The sequence below is a fragment of the Podarcis gaigeae genome, assembly GCF_964106915.1.
Source record: "Podarcis gaigeae genome assembly, chromosome: 2".
In the NCBI taxonomy this organism is placed as follows: domain Eukaryota; kingdom Metazoa; phylum Chordata; class Lepidosauria; order Squamata; family Lacertidae; genus Podarcis; species Podarcis gaigeae.
In genome coordinates this window covers 115,445,141-115,462,814 of record NC_139679.1, presented here as the reverse complement: position 1 = coordinate 115,462,814, position 17,674 = coordinate 115,445,141, and the positions used below count along the sequence as shown (strand labels likewise).

Sequence of the window (17,674 nt, the reverse complement as noted above, 5' to 3'; positions counted from 1 at the left end):
TATGTTCTAATACAGGCATCCCCAAACTTGGCCCTCCAGATGTTTTGGGGCTACAACTCCCAACGTCCCTAGCTAACAGGACCAGTGGTCAGGGATGATGGGAATTGTAGTCCCAAAACATCTGGAGGGCCAAGTTTGGGGATTCAAATATATTGCAATATTTTTATAGTTACATGTGGCATAGTAACACTAAAGTTTTACTTCTTAGACATAGGAGAGACTGCTACTCGATCCAGTGATCATTTCCTCCCTGGGAAAAGAGAAATACAGAGATGTGTCGTAAGAAGCCAATTCCACCATCGATTATAAAATAATGCAGTTTATTAAGTGTGAATGGAGTGATCATGTGTTGTTGCCATTATCTCATCTGCATTCCTAAAACTTTGGAACATAGAGAGGACAATAGAGAAATGGGACAGTGTTAAAATAGGAGAAGGTGCATATTTGGATTGACGTGTGTTCAGTTTCTTTATTGTAAGTCTTAACAGGATACTCTTCCCCTTCCTCCCCACTCCCAAACAGGTGAGGAAGATGATGGCCAGAATTCTATGGAGACATCTGTGAATTCATTGGGAAGAACAAAGAAACAGTTTAAATGCATGGAATGTGGGATGTGCTTTAGTCATAGTGGAAGACTGAGGACACATCAAAGAACTCACATAGAGGAGAAACCATTTAAATGTACTGACTATCGAAAGAGCTTCAAGGAAAATGGAACTCTTAGAAAACATCAAGGAACTAACACAGGGGGGAAACCATTTGAATGTACTGAATGTGGAAAGTGCTTCAGTCGAAATGGAACACTTAGAACACATCAACAAACTCACACAAGGGATAAACCATTTGAATGTATAGAATGTGGAAAGAGCTTCAGTAGAAGTGGACACCTTAGAATACATCAACAAACTCACACAGAGGAGAAACCATTTAAATGTATTGAATGTGGAAAGTGCTTCAGTCAAAATGGAAACCTTAGAATACACCAACGAACTCACACAGGGGAAAAACCATTTGAATGTACTGAATGTGGAAAGTGCTTTGGTCGATATGGAACACTTAGAATACACCAACGAACTCATACGGGGGAGAAACCATTTGCATGTATTGAATGTGGAAAGAGCTTCAGTCAATATGGAACACTTAGAATACACCAACGAACTCACACGGGGGAGAAACCATTTAAATGTATTGAATGTGGAAAGGGCTTCAGTGAAAGTGGAGCACTTAGAAGACATCTACAAACTCACATAGAGGAGAAACCATTTAAATGTATTGCATGTGGAAAGGGCTTCAGTAAAAGTGAAGACCTTAGAATACACCAAGGAACTCACATGGGGGAGAAACCATTTAAATGTATTGAATGTGGAAAGAGCTTCTGTAGAAGTGGAACACTTAGAAGACATCAACGAACTCACACAGAGGAGAAACAATTTAAATGTATTGAATGTGGAAAGAGCTTCAGTAGAAGTGAACACCTTAGAAGACATCAACTAACTCACACGGGGGAGAAACCATTTAAATGTATTGAATGTGGAAACAGCTTCAGTCAAAGTGGAGCACTTAGAATACATCAACGAACTCACACACAGGAGAAACCATTTAAATGTATTGAATGTGGAAAGAGCTTCAGTAGAAGTGGACACCTTAGAATACACCAACGAACTCACACAGGGGAGAAACCATTTGCATGTATTGAATGTGGAAACAGCTTCAGTCAAAATAGATACCTTAGAACACATCAACGAACTCACACAGGGGAGAAACCATTTGCATGTATTGAATGTGGAAAAAGCTTCAGTTTTAGTGGACACCTTAGAAGACACCAACGAACTCACACGGGGGAGAAACCATTTGCATGTATTGAATGTGGAAACAGCTTCAGTCAATATGGATACCTTAGAATACATCAGCGAACTCACACAGGGGAGAAACCATTTAAATGTATTGAATGCGGAAAGAGCTTCAGTAGAAGTGGACACCTTAGAATACACCAACGAACTCACACGGGGGAGAAACCATTTGAATGTATTGAATGTGGAAAGAGCTTCAGTCAAAATGTAATACTTAGAAGACATCTACAAACTCACATGGGGGAGAAACCATTTAAATGTATTGAATGTGGAAAGAGCTTCAGTAAAAGTGGACACCTTAGTATACACCAGCGAACTCACACGGGGGAGAAACCAATTAAATGTATTGAAAGGTGAAAAAGCTTCAACAGGAATTATAAACTTACATTACATTTGCAAACTCACACAGGGGAGAAGCTTTAGTCAATATGGAACCTTAGCAAACATCCACTAATTTACATGGGGAGGTCTTAATACAGTAGTACCTCGGGTTAAGTACTTAATTCATTCCGGAGGTCTATTCTTAACCTGAAACTGTTCTTAACCTGAAGCACCACTTTAGCTATTCGGGCCTCCTGCTGCTTTCACGCTGCCACCACACGATTTCCATTCTCATCTTGAAGCAAAGTTCTTAACCCGAGGTACTATTTCTGGGTTAGTTAGCACAGTCTGTAAACTGAAGCTTATGTAACCTGAAGCGTATGTAACCTGAGGTACCACTGTATAGTACTTTCTACAGCAGCCTTTCTCAACATGCGGGCCCCCAGATGTTGCTGAACTACAACTCCCATCACCCCTAGCTAGCAAGGCCAGAGCTCAGGGATGATGGGAGTTGTAGTCCAACATCATCTGGGGACCCACAGGTTGAGAATCGCTCCTCTAGAGGGTTTTCAGTTGGAATTATTAGATTGTCTGAGAAGGCTCTGACCTTATAGGCCTTTTGTCCAACTTTAATTCCTTCTATTCTAGGGTCTTCTCTTACTGCTTTCAAAAACACTTCCAGAAGTGTGATAAAGAGGAGAGGAGAAAGAGGGCAGCCCTGTCTTGTTCCCTTAAGAGATATTAAAAGCTTCTGATGTTTCACCATTTATAATTAGCCTGACCTTTTGGGAAATATAATTCGCTTTTATACCACTACACATTTTCTCACCCAAACTCATCATTTCCAAAGTTTTTTGCATGAATGCCCCTGAAGCATTATCCAATGCTTTCTCTGCATCCACCAAGATCAGGGCAGCCTTTTTATCTGGTCTCATTTCTAGGTATTCTATTGTATCTACTAACAACCTTACGTTGCTGGAAATTTGTCTTCTCCATAGTAAGCCTGACTTTATTAATCTTTATTAATCTTTCTTTATGAATCTTGCTAGGATCTTTTTCAATTTACTGGCTAAAATGTTTGCAAATAATTTATGATCTAAATTTAGAAGTGAGATTGGTCTATAATTTTTAATTTACTCTAAATTGGAACCACATTTCAGTATCAATGTAATTAGGGCCTCTCCATTATTCTGGCACATGTCCTCCTTCTAAAATTTTGTTCATTATTTTTTCTAATACCAGTAATATTGTCTCTTCCAATTTTTTGTAATTCATTATAGAAATACCATGTGTACCAGGGACTTTACCATTCTTAGAAGTCACAATTCCTTCTTTTATTTCATTAATATTAATAGGGGCATTTAAGTATTTCTATTCTTTCTCTTATTTTTGGCAATCTATTGTTTATAAAAAAAAAATCCTATTTTTTCGTCAAGTTCTTCCAGCTCATTTCCATTTCTGTTGTTGTTTTGCAGCAGATTTAGTTAATGTGAAAGCACAAAACAACCAGAAAGAATCTTGAGGCAGGTTACACATTTATTCCAGTTCAGTCTTTGGTTATTGACATTTCTATCCCACAACGCTATCCACCTAGCAGACTGCCTCTGTCCCCTGGCCCTACAAGCCCATCAGTCAAATTTTCTGCAGAGACACTGGGGATTGTTCCATGACAGTTGTCACTTGTTGACGATGCAGAAGGAGGCCACCTTGGTGCACCCAGAAGATACCAGATGTTGGTTGTAGTTACGTCTATACAAAGTGCATAGCCTTTGCCCCTCCATAAAGAAAGAAATGGGGGGGAGACAAGAGCTGGAATAGCTGACCAGAAGGAAAGGTAACCTGGGAACTTCATGTTGATCGACCACCCCAGCTCCCTGATCCCAAGAAAAGACCAGTCCAGGGAGGCAGGTGAGCATTATAGCTACACCCCACATTATGCTCTCCAGTACCTATTCCTTCAGACAGGCCTATTTTCATTCAGTCTCCAGTGTGTCCATGGGTGGATGTGTTTTACATTTCCTTTCCCCCCTTCCTTGCAGTCCTGACAAAAATCAAACCTCCATGCCAATGCTTTCAGCCCCAGAAGAGGAGGTCCTCTTGGTGTCAAGGTAGGGGGGGGTCCAAGGGAGCATCTGGAGCCCTGCCATTCCTTCTGTTGCTGGTCCCTACCCTTCCTCTCTCTGCCATCCCAGGGCCACTCTTGACTCCCCAGTAGGAGACTGGATCTGTCTGTGATGGTGAGATGTCCTGGCTGGTTGAAGGACCACTTCCTGTTTCCTGGAGCTCCATCCTTCTTTCTCATGCAAGGTGGAGTCATGGAGCAGGTGAAGACTGAGCACACCTAAGGGCAACATTGGGGGGGGGGTTCTGCTTAACCTTTCCACCTCTGCTCCTTTTCTGGATCAAACTCACCCGCTAATCTGTCTAGCTCCTGATGCTGCTGCATGTCACTGTTCCCGTGTCTTTGGAGTGTTTCTTTGAGGGAGAATACAGGACACTGCAAAAGACATTGTGTGTATTGAGTGTGCAATAAGGTAGACAGAGGCTGAGCCCTCCCTATAATGCAAACAGGGAGACTTCTGTCCAGGAGATTTCTGTATTAAAAATTCTTTGCTGAGGAACTTCCGGTGAAGCGCGAGCCCCTCACAAGCGAGGGATTTCTTTGGGAGAGGAACCCTGGCTATTGCGGACAGAAAATGGGGGTTTTAGGGCGAAAAAATCCCCTCTTAAACCTCTGGGGGGTGTCCAGAGGGTCAGGTTCCCGGCAGTGCCTAAAAGCTGCCTGTCCGGCTGCCAGGTAACCTCGGAAAGGGGTGAAGAGCGTGGCAGAACAGGATAGCAGGCTATCGGGAAGCCATTGCTACGGCCGAATAGAGAAGCCCCGGGCTTGCAAGGAAGTGCCCTTCGCTCTTAAATTTAAGAAATTCGGTCTTAAAATAATTACAATTGGATTAAAGAGACATTAAGGGAAGTTCCGAAATAAAAAGGAGAAGATTTCAAGTTCAGCTGTCATCTGGAATCAGCTCAGACGCAGCATTGCAAGCAGAACCAGAGAGCGAAAGTGAGTTGCCGCTAGCGGCTATTGTTTCCGTTTCTCCCTAACTTTCAGAAACTTTTAGAAACTAAGTTTAAAGTTTAAAAGTAACCTTTATTGAGAATTTAAAGAGGTGGAAAAGCAAAGGGGGAACAGAAGGTTACTATTGTGGCAAGCAGAAGTCTTAGATGCAACAGAGGATATATGAGGATTGAATTGTTTTCCCACTTCTACTTTCACAATAAACTTGTTACACCAGGAGAAGAGCTTCCGACTCCATTTTAACTTAGCAGAAAGGCTACAGCGGCAGAGAAGAAAGAAATAATATATTTTTCCACTTTCCTTTTTTGGGTGATTTTGGTTTTTCCCCCCTTTAATTTTTTTTAAAAATTGAAAATTAAATCTGGCAAAATTGAATTGGAAAATTTAACTTAAGTTAATTGACAATTATTTAAATTACTTAACTGTGGAGTGGAGCCCCCTAGTGGATGGAATGAGATACTACAACTTGTTTTTCAGGATTTTTCTTTGTTAATGGAGTATTACTGAGGTGGAAGGAATACTTGGTTTCCTGTTTGGTTTCCTGTTCCCCATATTTTTGTGGAATGCCCTTCTTGGAATTATAAAAAACCTACCCTCTCAAATATTTATATTTCCTTTGAAATACCGTCTGGACCATTAAACAGAAAATAATTTGGACCTGGCTTTGGAACTTTAAACAGATAATATAGAACCAATTTTTTTATTTGAAATCAGAAGATATAAAATAAATTAAAACTATTCGGATTATAGTTATATTTTTGTTTTTATTTCAGAAGAAATTCCCCTCCCCTCTTTTTTGGGAAACAACCATAATTGGATATCTTATTTGAATACAATTTAAATTATTCGGATTACAATCTGGACTACAATTTTATTATCTCAACTCAATTTATTTTTGGATTATAGTTTTATTCAGTTCATGAAATATCCAAGAGGACATCCAAAGAATTTAACTGAGGATTAGCCCGAGTGGGGGCAAGAAGACTGGCCTACATCTTAATTCTGGTTCAGGTTTTGACTGCCTCTTCATGTTTAGAAGTGGTTAAAGGGGGAAGCATTCCCTCTTATAAAAGTTATGATCTGCTCCTTCCCTTCCTATATTATTTTTTAAAATTACAGAGTAAAACTAAGTAATTGTATTCTGTATTTTTATGTTTTGGAAAGGATATTAAAATTGTAACGGTGAAAACAATTTGAACAATTGGGAAACTTTAAGTTACATTGACTAAATTTAAGGTAAATAATTAATTTGAGAAACTTGTTTTTGTATTGGTTATATTTTGGTATTTTTGTGAAGGGAAATGTCACATCTACCAAAAAAAGGGGTAGAGGGAGGGGCGCCGACTGACAGGAGAGCATCAAAGCAAGAAACAGTTTAGAACAGAAATATTGAGAATGTTTGCAGAGATAAAACAAAGTGAAAAAAATCTGGAAACAAAATTGGAACAAGTGGATAGTAAAATTGGGAAAATGGATAAAAAAATTGATGAGACAGTCAATGAACTGAAAGGGCAAATTAAAGAGGTATCCAAAAGAACTTGATCATTGGAGGAGGGGATGAAGAGGACAAAATTAGAAATGAGAGAGGTAAAACGAGAGGAAGAGAGGATGAAGACTGAGATGATGGAAATAAACAAATCACAGGAAGAAATTAAAGATGCGATTGCTATGAATGAGCTGAGACAGGGAAGTGAATTTGAGGCTGAGATCAGTGCCGGAGATACAGAACGAAAATATAAAAGAGAGATTGATAACGGAAATTGCGCAGTGGCTGGAGATGCCAGCAGAAGAAGTTGCAAAAACAGTTCAAAATGCATTTAGAATGAAAGTAAGGACAAGTAAAGCAAGGAAATTCCCTGGTGACTGCTTAATTACATTCAAGGATAGAGAGATGAGAAATTTGATTTTACAGAAGAACAGAAATAAAATACTATACGTAAACGGGAATTACATAATTATCTTTAAAGATATACCAATAAAGCTGTTGAAACGAAGAGACCCATATAAGCCACTGGTGCAGATCCTTAAGAAAAACAAGATTGACTTCAGATGGGAATTTCCTGAGGGAGTCTCGTTCTTTTACAAAGGTAAGAAACACAGATTGATAAGCCCAGAAGAAATAGGGAAATTTACGAGAAGGTATAAGGAATTACAAGTGGAAGAAGATGAGGTCAAAGGTGCAGAAGGAGGAGCAGGAACCAGGGAAGAGTCTGAATCAGGAGAAGAAGAAGAAGAAGAAGAAGAAGAAGAGGAGAACAGAAAGAAATCGGAAGAAAAAAAGGAAGAAGAAGAGGTCGATAGGTTATAAGGAAACTAAACCAAATTTATTTAACTGGAAGACATTATGGCGTTAAAATTATGGAATTGGAACATTAATGGGATGAATGATAAGAAGAAACAAAACAAAATTCAACAATTTTTTAAAAAGAAAAATTTGGACATCATATGTTTACAAGAAACATATGTGGCAAAGAGACACAGGAAAATTCTGATTAACAAAAGACTCGGGAATGAATTTCTTCGGACAAAGAGAAAAAAAGGGGAGTTGTGTTATACATTAAAAACAAAATTGAATCTCACCAAATATTTAAAGATGAAGAAGGAAGAATTATAGCAGTTCAGATCAAATGGCAAGGCGAAAAATTGATAATTGTCAGGATCTACGCACCAAATGGAAATAAGACTGATTTTTACAAAGCTCTGGAGGAAAAATTATTTGAATACATGGATCAGAAAATTATAATAATGGGAGACATGGAGTGGTTTCATTGGAAATGGATAGACTCGGAGAAGGAATGAATAAAGAAGGGAAATTGCCTAAGACCTTCTTTATGATGACTAAGAACTGTAACCTGATTGACATCTGGAGACTTAGACACCCATTGGAGAAGCAATTTACCTATTACTCAGAACCGAACCAGTCAATGTCAAGAATAGATCAAATATGGGTATCGAATGAATTGACTCCAAGAATTCAACAAATTGAAATACAACCCAAAGTAATTTCAGATCACAACCCAATAAAAATGGAACTAAAAGGTTTTGAAGAGAGAACTTTCAGATGGAGAATTAATGACTACTTGCTGGATGACCAGAAGATTGTAGAAAAAGCACAAAAGAAATTATCTGAATATTTTATGGACAATATCAATAAAGGTACAAAGATGAATATAGTTTGGGACACAAGCAAAGCAGTTATGAGAGGATTTTTCATTCAGCAGAACTCATTGAAGAATGAAAACAGGGGAAAAGGGAAAAAAAGAAATTTTAAAGCAGATTATGGATAATGAGCAAAAATTAATCAAAAAACCAAACAACTTAAAAATTAAGCAAGAAATTAAGACCCTTCGAACACAATTTGCAATGATAATAAACAAGGAAGTGGAATGGAATATTAAAAGGTTAAGACAGAAAAACTTTGAGTTCACTAATAAATCAGGAAAATGGCTTGCGTGGCAACTTAAAAAGAGAAAGGAGCAGAGCACAATCAATAAAATTATGGTAAATGGTGAGGAGACAGTTAATCTGAAAGAAATCAGAAAAGGATTCTTGGACTTCTACAGGCAACTGTACAGAAATAAAGAAAGGAATAATATGAAGAAAATAGAAAGATATTTAAGAGATAAAAAGGTGCAGAAGATCCCAACAAAACAAAAAGACCAGCTGAACGCCCCAATAGAAACAGAGGAAGCAAAAGAGGTCGTAAAAGAGTTGAAGAGAGGGAAAGCCCCGGGACCAGACGGATTTACATCAAGTTATTATAAAGAAATGAAAGATGTGTTAATGACCCCATTGAAAGAAGTTATGAACAATATCTTAAAAGAAAGAGACATCCTAGAAACGTGGAAAGAAGCATATATTACTTTGATTCCAAAACAAGAATCGGACTTAACCCAAGTTAAAAATTATAGGCCTGTTTCATTATTGAACACGGACTACAAGATATTTGCAGGGATTTTAGCGAAGAGAATGAAAAAGATACTGATAAGAATTATCCATAAAGATCAAGCAGGTTTCCTACCAGGCAGAGAAATGAAAGATAATATAAGGAATATAATTAATGTTCTAGAATATCTGACTGCTAGGAACGAGAAACAAGCAATTTTAATGTTTGTGGATGCAGAAAAGGCCTTTGATAATATTGTATGGGAGTTTATGTTGAAAAATTTAGAGCATATGGATGTGGGGAAAGAGTTTCTAAATGGTATTAAGGCAATCTATACAGAACAGAGAGCAAAACTGATAGTTAATAGTGTAATTACAGAAGATATAAAAATATCTAAAGGAACAAGACAAGGTTGCCCGCTCTCGCCATTGTTATTTATAACGGTTCTGGAGGTCTTTTTAAATGTGATTAGACAAAATAAACAAATAAAAGGGGTGACAGTAGGTCAGAATGAGTATAAAGTTAAAGCCTTTACCGATGATTTGGTAATAACAATCAAAGAACCAATAGAAAGTGTAAATGAGGTATTGGATGAGATTGAACAATTTGGGAGGGTAGCCGGATTTAGACTGAGTAAGAAAAAGACTAAAATGATTGCAAAAAATATGGAACAAAGTAAGATTGAAACAATGCAGCAACAGACGGAGATAGAGGTGATGAAAAAGGCAAAATATCTGGGAATTTGGTTATCTCCCAAAAATATTGATTTGTATCAAAATAATATTCTGGTTTGGAAGGGAGTAAGGAATGATCTGGAGGTGTGGGGTAGAATGAAACTATCTTTTTGGGGTAGAATTTCTACGATAAAGATGAGTGTACTGCCAGATATGTTATTCTTATTTCAGAGTATCCCCATTATAAAGGGGATAGGAATTTTTAAAGAGTGATTTCAAGAAAGAGTGATTTCAAGGTATATCTGGCAGGGGAAGAAGCCAAGAATAAAATATAAGTTATTGACAGATGTAAAAGAAAGAGGAGGCTTCGCCCTACCAGATATGAAATTATATTATGAAGCAGCATGCCTATGTTGGCTAAAGGAATGGATAAAATTAGAAAATAAGGAGTTACTAGATCTTGAAGGTGTTGATAACAGATTTGGTTGGCACGCGTATCTATGGTGTGATAAGAAGAAAGTCCATAAAGGTTTTGGAAACCACATTTTCAGGAGTTCGCTAATAGAAATATGGGAAAGATATAAAAATTTACTGGAACCAAAAGTTCCACATTGGCTATCTCTGTTGGAGGTTATGAGTGTAAAAAAAATTAATATGAGAGGTAAATGGATCACATATGGAGAATTGGTAATTAAAGAAGAAGGAAAATGGAAATTAAAACCATATGAACAAGTTAAAGATCATGTATATGATTGTTTGCCTTATTTCCAGGTAAACGAAATGTTTAAAAAAGATCTAAAAGAAAGTGGTTATGTAGAAAAAGATTCTAAATTCCAAACAGATATAATAAACAATGAATGTAAAACTTTGTCAAAAATGTATAAGCTATTGTTGGAATGGCATACGAAAGATGAAGAGGTTAAATCGGTAATGATACAATGGGCCAAAGATTTTGGATATAACATACAATTTGATGATTGGGGAAAACTGTGGAAAGAGAATGTAAAATTTAATGCATGTATGGCGTTGAAAGAAAATGTTATGAAAATGTTTTATAGATGGTACATTACACCAGTAAAACTAGCAAAGATGTATAAGACGTGTAACAAATGTTGGAAATGTAAAGGAAAAGAAGGAACATTCTTCCATATGTGGTGGGAATGTAAGAAAGTGAAAAGTTTTTGGGAAATGATTTAAAATGAAATGAAAAAGATGTCAAGATATACTTTTGTAAAAAAAAAACCAGAGGCTTTTCTTTTAGGGATCACAGGAAAGGAAATAAGAAGAAAAGACTGTAAACTCTTTCAATATGCAGTTCCGGCAGCTAGAATCTTGTTGGCCCAGAAATGGAAACAAGAGGAAATACAGACGATAGAAGAATAGAGAATGAAACTGACAGACTATGCGGAATTGGACAAACTGACTGGGAAAATTAGATACATCAGAGACCAAAAGTTCATCGAAGACTGGGGAAAGTTTGTAGATTATCTGAAAAATGTGTGTGATGTGAAAACAACGCTAGCGGGATTTCAGGAGGCACTGTAAAAACAAAGAAGTATTGTTAATATGAAATAAAAGGAGAAGGGAAGTTTAATGGCAATACGAATGAAGGGAATGCATATTGATATAAATATGGATGATTGTCAGAGATGCTGAAGGAAGTTCAAAGAGATGATTTGTTAAAATTTGGTTAAAAATGTATAATTGTATGGAAAACTAATAAAAATTTATTGGCAAAAATAAAATAAAAATTCTTTGCTGAGGTGGAAGGGGTGGGGCGGCTTAGTGTTATGTATTGAAGTTCTCACCCTGGCCACCAGGAGTATTGTGTATATAGTTTTCACTCAGGTCCACGTCAGTTAATTTAGGCGGGAAACCCTGGGTTGTTGTTGTTACAATGTTGACAGCCGGATGCCTATAAAAGCAGGCCGGCTGAGCTGTTTGAGCTCAGTTCAGTTCCAGCTTACTATAAAGAACCACTTGGAGAAATCTCTGTGTCGTCTGCTATGTCCACCAACAATTTAATACTAAGTGAGGTTGGAGTGGAACCATGTTTGCATGAACATGAGAAGGCAAAATATGCTCTCCATTTAAATATTTATTAAAATAATTTATTCAGTAACCCAGAAGAGTTATTAGGCTTTTTTGCCGTAAGCTACTTCATACATTGTAAGAAGTGGGTCCAGAGAACCCTGGATCCCCTTCCTTAAAATACCATCTGAAGAATATTAGAGAAGCAAATAAAGAATTTATTGAGGACAATAGGTAAAGGTAAAGGGACCCCTGACCATGAGGTCCAGTCGTGGGCAACTCTGGAGTTGCGGCACTCATCTCGCTTTACCAGCTGAGGGAGCCAGCGTACAGCTTCCAGGTCATGTGGCCAGAATGACAAAGCCGCTTCTGGCAAACCAGAGCAGTGCACGGAAACGCCGTTTACTTTCCTGCTGTAGCGGTAAATATTAAAAAAAAATTAAAGTCTTATATATAAATATAATGAATGTTCCTAAATGTACCAACCAAGCATGTACATAGATATGTGGACCAGATGTCTGGAGCAGCACAGGAAGACCGTCCTGAAACCATTTTGACTCCCAAACTGACCAAATGTTTTCCCTGCAAGGAGGGAAGGGGGAACCTTCCCGTTCTCTCAGGAATTGGGTAATCACCGTCTCAAAAATGGCCAGACTACAAGGAAAGGCAATCAAATAAGGCATTATCACATAACCTGGCAGCATGAAAAACAACAAAATTCAAATTTCTGTTGTAGACCACCTTTTCTGTGATGTAGGTATGATGTTTGTGGGGGGTGGTCTTGGGTTACACCCCTTCTGTGATGTAGGTATGATGTATGGAGGGGTGGTCTTGAGCTCCAGGGCAGGGAATTTAAATGATCTATATAAGGGCAGGCACACCTTTGTTCTGGGTCCTCCTCCATCCTCCTGCGTGTGAGGGGAGCACCCTGTTGCAACAGTTCAATAAAGATCAGGCTTACTAGCTGCTTTGCTTCTCAATATTCTCTGGTTGGCCTCTGTTATTTTCTCCCACTGATGGAGAACCTGCAAAGGACTCTACAAGGGCTCTTGTGTCCCCCATAAGGGAATAAGGACAGATTTTGTTTACAACAGGTATCTCTTTATCTTCTTGCACTTTGTGCTTTCCAATTGCTAGGTTGGCAGGAGCAGAGACAGAGCAACTGGAGCTCACCCCATTGCAGGGATTCAAACTGCCATCCTTCTGATCGGCAAGCCCTAGGCTCTGTGGTTTAACCCACAGTGCCACCCACGTCCCTTATTGAGGACAATACATTCTTGCAAAAGCGGGGGTCCAAAGCAGGCACAGTTCATCTGGGGCAAGGAATGAGCTTTTATTCCCGATGCACACGTTCCCTCCCTCGTCTCCCCATTGGTTGGGTGCTGCAAGGTTTTTCTTCCCCCATTATCAAATAACAGACAAGAGGCTGAACGTGGGGAGAAACTTCTCCTTCCTCCTCCGAGTTTGCCTCCACTTCCGGCTTCACCAGCAGAGATAAAATCGGAGCTTGGAAAGGAGGGAAGGAAGGAGGCGGGAAGCGGGGCTGCGTCGTGCGGAGGAGGGGGCTTCTTCCTAATCGAGCCTCCTAATTAAGCGCCCTCACTCCCTGCCTCCCACGCGGGGGCTCCCATTCCCGCCCCCGCTGCCCAGGATTTCGGGTGAGTGCAAAGCCAGTGGCGGGGAAGGAGGGAAGGGGCTTTGCGAGGGGGTCCAGGATGAGAAGCCCCCGGATGGGGAGGAGAGAAGAGAGGGAAGGGAGCTGTTCTCTTAAAGGGGGCCTTGAAGGGGGGGGGAGAAGCTTCCTCCTGCAGGGATCTGGTACAAAGGGAGTTGCAGGGAAGGAGGCGGGCAAGGGGAGAGGGGTGGGCATTGCTGGCCTGGATCGCCTTAATAGTATTAATTTAAATATAGTATCTATACCCCAGAAGAAGACCCCTGGGAGGAGGACCTTATCTTACTGGGGGGGGAGGGTTGTTGTTTTTATTTCTTACTCTGCTATGCATCTCTGTGTTTTTCTCTCGTAAGCTGCCCTGTGATCCTTGCAGGAAGGGCAGTATAGAAATGTAAAGTGTTGCAGTAAAAATAGGAAGCCCTTTTGCGTTCAAGGGGGAGGGGTTGGGACAAAGTCTTTGATCAGCATGCATAACAGGATGGGCTTAGGAGGGAATAATACTACTAATAATAAAAACAAATAATTCATTACTTGCCCCCTGCCCATCTGACTGTGTTGCTTCAGCCACTCTGGGCAGCTTCCAACAAAAACACCCCAAAATTTAAAACATCAAAAACTTCCCTGTACAGGGCTGCCAGCAGAAGACTTCCATTTTGTAGAAATGGCCTTTGAATTTAAAGAAGTGCCCTCTTTAAGGAATCCCGTGGTGTAAACGTGTATGCTGTCCTCTAGGTCCAAACGTATAGTATTAGAAAGCAGTGCTCCAAAGTGCTTCTCTGGTGAACTTGCCATCTAAGTTGTTTACTCCTGACCAAAGCTCCTGTTTCCCAAAAGGAGGGGGGGGAGGGTCTCCTCACCACTTTTAACCCCCCCACTCCCACCGCATGGAAGGCAGAGGACGTGTTCATTCACAATCCCAGTAAACCATGAAGTGAACGAGGCGCTGCAGATGTATTGTGCTTTTTTGTTTTGTTTCTTTTCCTTTTTATAAGCCAATAAAGATTGAATAAAGAAAAGAAAATAAATAAAAAAGAAAGGGAGGTGATGAAAGGAATTGAAAGGTGTTTGAAAATGGGTGGAGGATCTTGGGAAGGGGGTGCCCAATTGGGGCTTCTTCAGGGGCAGCAGAATGTCTTGGGCAGGAGAATCCCTGCAGGGGCTCTCAGACTCCCTTGGCTTCGTCTTCTTCCCTCCCTCCCAGGAAGCTGCAACTTGCTCTGGATCCTGCGCTCCTCAGGAAGCTGAACCTGCAAACCTAGCTGAGACTGAACCTGCAAGCCTGGCCAGGATGGAAGGAGGAAGATGGACGGTTGACCTGGTCAGGCTGTCTCCCACATCCCTCCCCACAACCTCCGAGCATTCCCTCCCAGGACCCTTGGAGAAATCTGGTGACTTCCGTTTTTGTTTTTGTTGTTGTTTGAAATATTTTTATTGGTTTTTACAAATACAAGTTTATATCAAAGACATTTATATAATCATTTCATGAGATTCTCTGAATCACATGACTTCGCTCCGTCCCTTTCATGGGTCCTTATATTAATTTTTCCAAAACTACATACAGTGGTACCTCCGGTTGCAAACGGGATCCGTTCCGAAGCTCTGGATGGGTCCCAATATTTTTGCAAACCGGAGGACTGCTTCTGCACACACACACGGCGCAATAGAGTGTTTCTACGCGTGCAAGCGGCAAAACCCGGAAAAATACCAGAGCATTACGTAACACGAGGTACCACGGTATAGTTACATTCTCCAAAGTTTTCATTTATTTAAATTGTCCATAAACGTATTTACAAGTGATTCCAAAAGTCCAGCTAACATTTTGATTTGCTTGCAGTAATCTCATAGGTAAATTATAAATTTTCCACATTCTTTTTAAAATCCTTGTTTTCTTGATTCCTGAGTCTCACGGCTAATTTTGCCGTTTCGGCAGAGTCCAGCAGTTTGGCTTGCCATTCTTCCCTAGTTGGGATTATTGCATCTTTCCATCTTTGGGATAATAACATCTGTGCTGCTGTTGTCGCATACATAGTCTTTCCTGGTCTTTTGGGATCTCAGTACCTGTAATTCCAAATAAATAAGCTTCTGGTTTCTTAACAAAATTTATTTTAAACATTTTTTTCCAATTCATTATGTACCATTTCCCAAAATGATACTGTTATCTTACACGACCACCACATAAAGAAAAAGGTACCCACTTCTTCTTTACATTTCCAGCAGATATTTGAACTTACTCTATACATTTTAGATAACTTGTTGTTGTTGTTTAGTCGTTTAGTCGTGTCCGACTCTTCATGACCCCATGGACCAGGGCACGCCAGGCACTCCTGTCTTCCACTGCCTCCTGCAGTTGGGTCAAACTCATGCTGGTAGCTTCGAGAACACTGTCCAACCATCTCGTCCTATGTTGTCCCCTTCTCCTTGTGCCCTCCATCTTTCCCAACATCAGGGTCTTTTCCAGGGTGTCTGCTCTTCTCATGAGGTGGCCAAAGTATTGGAGCCTCAACTTCACGATCTGTCCTTCCAGTGAGCACTCAGGGCCGATTTCCTTCAGAATGGAGAGGTTTGATCTTCAGAATGGAGAGGTTTGATGGAGAGGTTTGATCTTCTTGCAGTCCACTTCTTGCAGTCCATCTTCTTGCAGTCTCAAGAGTCTGCTCCAGCACCATAATTCAAAAGCATCAATTCTTCGGCGATCAGCCTTCTTTATGGTCCAGCTCTCACTTCCATACATCACTACTGGGAAAACCATAACTTTTACTATTCGGACCTTTGTTGGCAAGGTGATGTCTCTACTTCTAAAGATGCTGTCTAGGTTTTTCATTGCTTTTCTCCCAAGAAGCAGGCGTCTTTTAATTTCGTGGCTGCTGTCACCATCTGCAGTGATCATGGATGCCAAGAAAGTAAAATCTCTCACTGCCTCCATTTCTTCCCCTTCTATTTGCCATGAGGTGATGGGACCAGTGGCCATGATCTTCGTTTTTTTGATGTTGAGCTTCAGACCATATTTTGCCCTCTCCTCTTTCACCCTCAATAAAAGGTTCTTTAATTCCTCCTCACTTTCTGCCATCAAGGTTGTGTCATCTGCATATCTGAGGTTGTTGATATTTCTTCCAGCAATCTTAATTCCGGCTTGGGATTCTTCCAGTCCAGCCTTTTGCCTGATGAATTCTGCATATAAGTTAAATAAGCAGGGAGACAATATGCAGCCTTGCCGTACTCCTTTCCCAATTTTGAACCAATCAGTTGTTCCATATCCAGTTCTAACTGTAGCTTCTTATCCCACATAGAGATTTATCAGGAGACAGATGAGGTGATCAGGCACTCCCATTTCTTTAAGAACTTGCCATAGTTTGCTATGGTCGACACAGTCAAAGGCTTTTCCATCGTCAGTGAAGCAGAAGTAGATGTTTTTCTGGAACTCTCTAGCTTTCTCCATAATCCAGCGCATGTTTGCAATTTGGTCTCTGGTTCCTCTGCATCTTCTAAATCCAGCTTGCACTTCTGGGAGTTCTCAGTCCACATACTGCTTAAGCCTTTGTAGTAAAGTTAGGAGTCTCAGTATCTTAAAAACTTTGGTCAAGAGAGAGAGCAAAGTCTTGTGAGTAAGTAAATGCCACAAGAATTATGGGAAAGAGGTCCTGTTTCTTTAACCTTGCAGACCAGCAGGCTCCGAGGGTGTGAAAGGTTTACTGCAGGAAGGAACTCTCTAGTTGATTAGAGGGCTTGACACCTGGGGGATAAGTTACTCACATTCACCCAGTGTTGTTATCTATCTTTTAATTGCCCAAGAATGTACATCTGCATAAGCTCCACGAAAGGGAGGAACCGCTTTGATCCTAGTTTTGATAACTTAATGGGCCCAGCTGTCACAAGTTGAAATTATTAGTGTATGCGTTGGTCATTGGTGAATTTGAATGTAATCAAGGGTTTTGATTGGGCTCTGGGTTCTGGTTCCACTTCAGATTTGTGAATAAAGGTCCTAAGAATGGCTGAGAAAAGCAAGCTCTGCATCCTGCAACTTCGCACGACTGTTAGCAGCCCACCTGGCTAACAGTCGTCGTCCTTTTGTGATGAAGTTTCTCTTTTGTCTTTCAATGCGGATCAACAAAAGGACTTTTAATTACCTTTCTCTATCTGGGGGTTTGAAGTGAGTGTGTAGTCAGT

The 17,674-nt window shown here is 40.0% G+C and overlaps 2 protein-coding genes across 4 annotated transcripts in view; both read left to right on the top strand.

The window, feature by feature from the left end:
• LOC310837521 (uncharacterized protein) overlaps positions 1–3,606 on the top strand; it is a 34,969-nt gene extending 31,363 nt beyond the window's left edge. For all 3 annotated transcript variants that reach the window (XM_083724227.1, XM_083724228.1, XM_083724229.1), the window contains one exon: positions 523–3,606. In XM_083724227.1, the coding sequence (XP_083580353.1) occupies positions 523–2,207 (1,685 nt within the window). In that variant the 3' untranslated portion in view covers positions 2,208–3,606. The remainder of the gene's footprint in view (positions 1–522) is intronic.
• The window catches only part of LOC310837648 (uncharacterized protein), a 44,529-nt gene that overhangs the window by 12,629 nt on the left and 14,226 nt on the right, over positions 1–17,674 (top strand). The window contains exons 2-3 of the mRNA XM_083724569.1: positions 12,647–13,496; positions 14,712–14,898. Coding sequence (XP_083580695.1) covers positions 14,799–14,898 — 100 coding nt within the window. The 5' untranslated portion in view covers positions 12,647–13,496; positions 14,712–14,798. The remainder of the gene's footprint in view (positions 1–12,646; positions 13,497–14,711; positions 14,899–17,674) is intronic.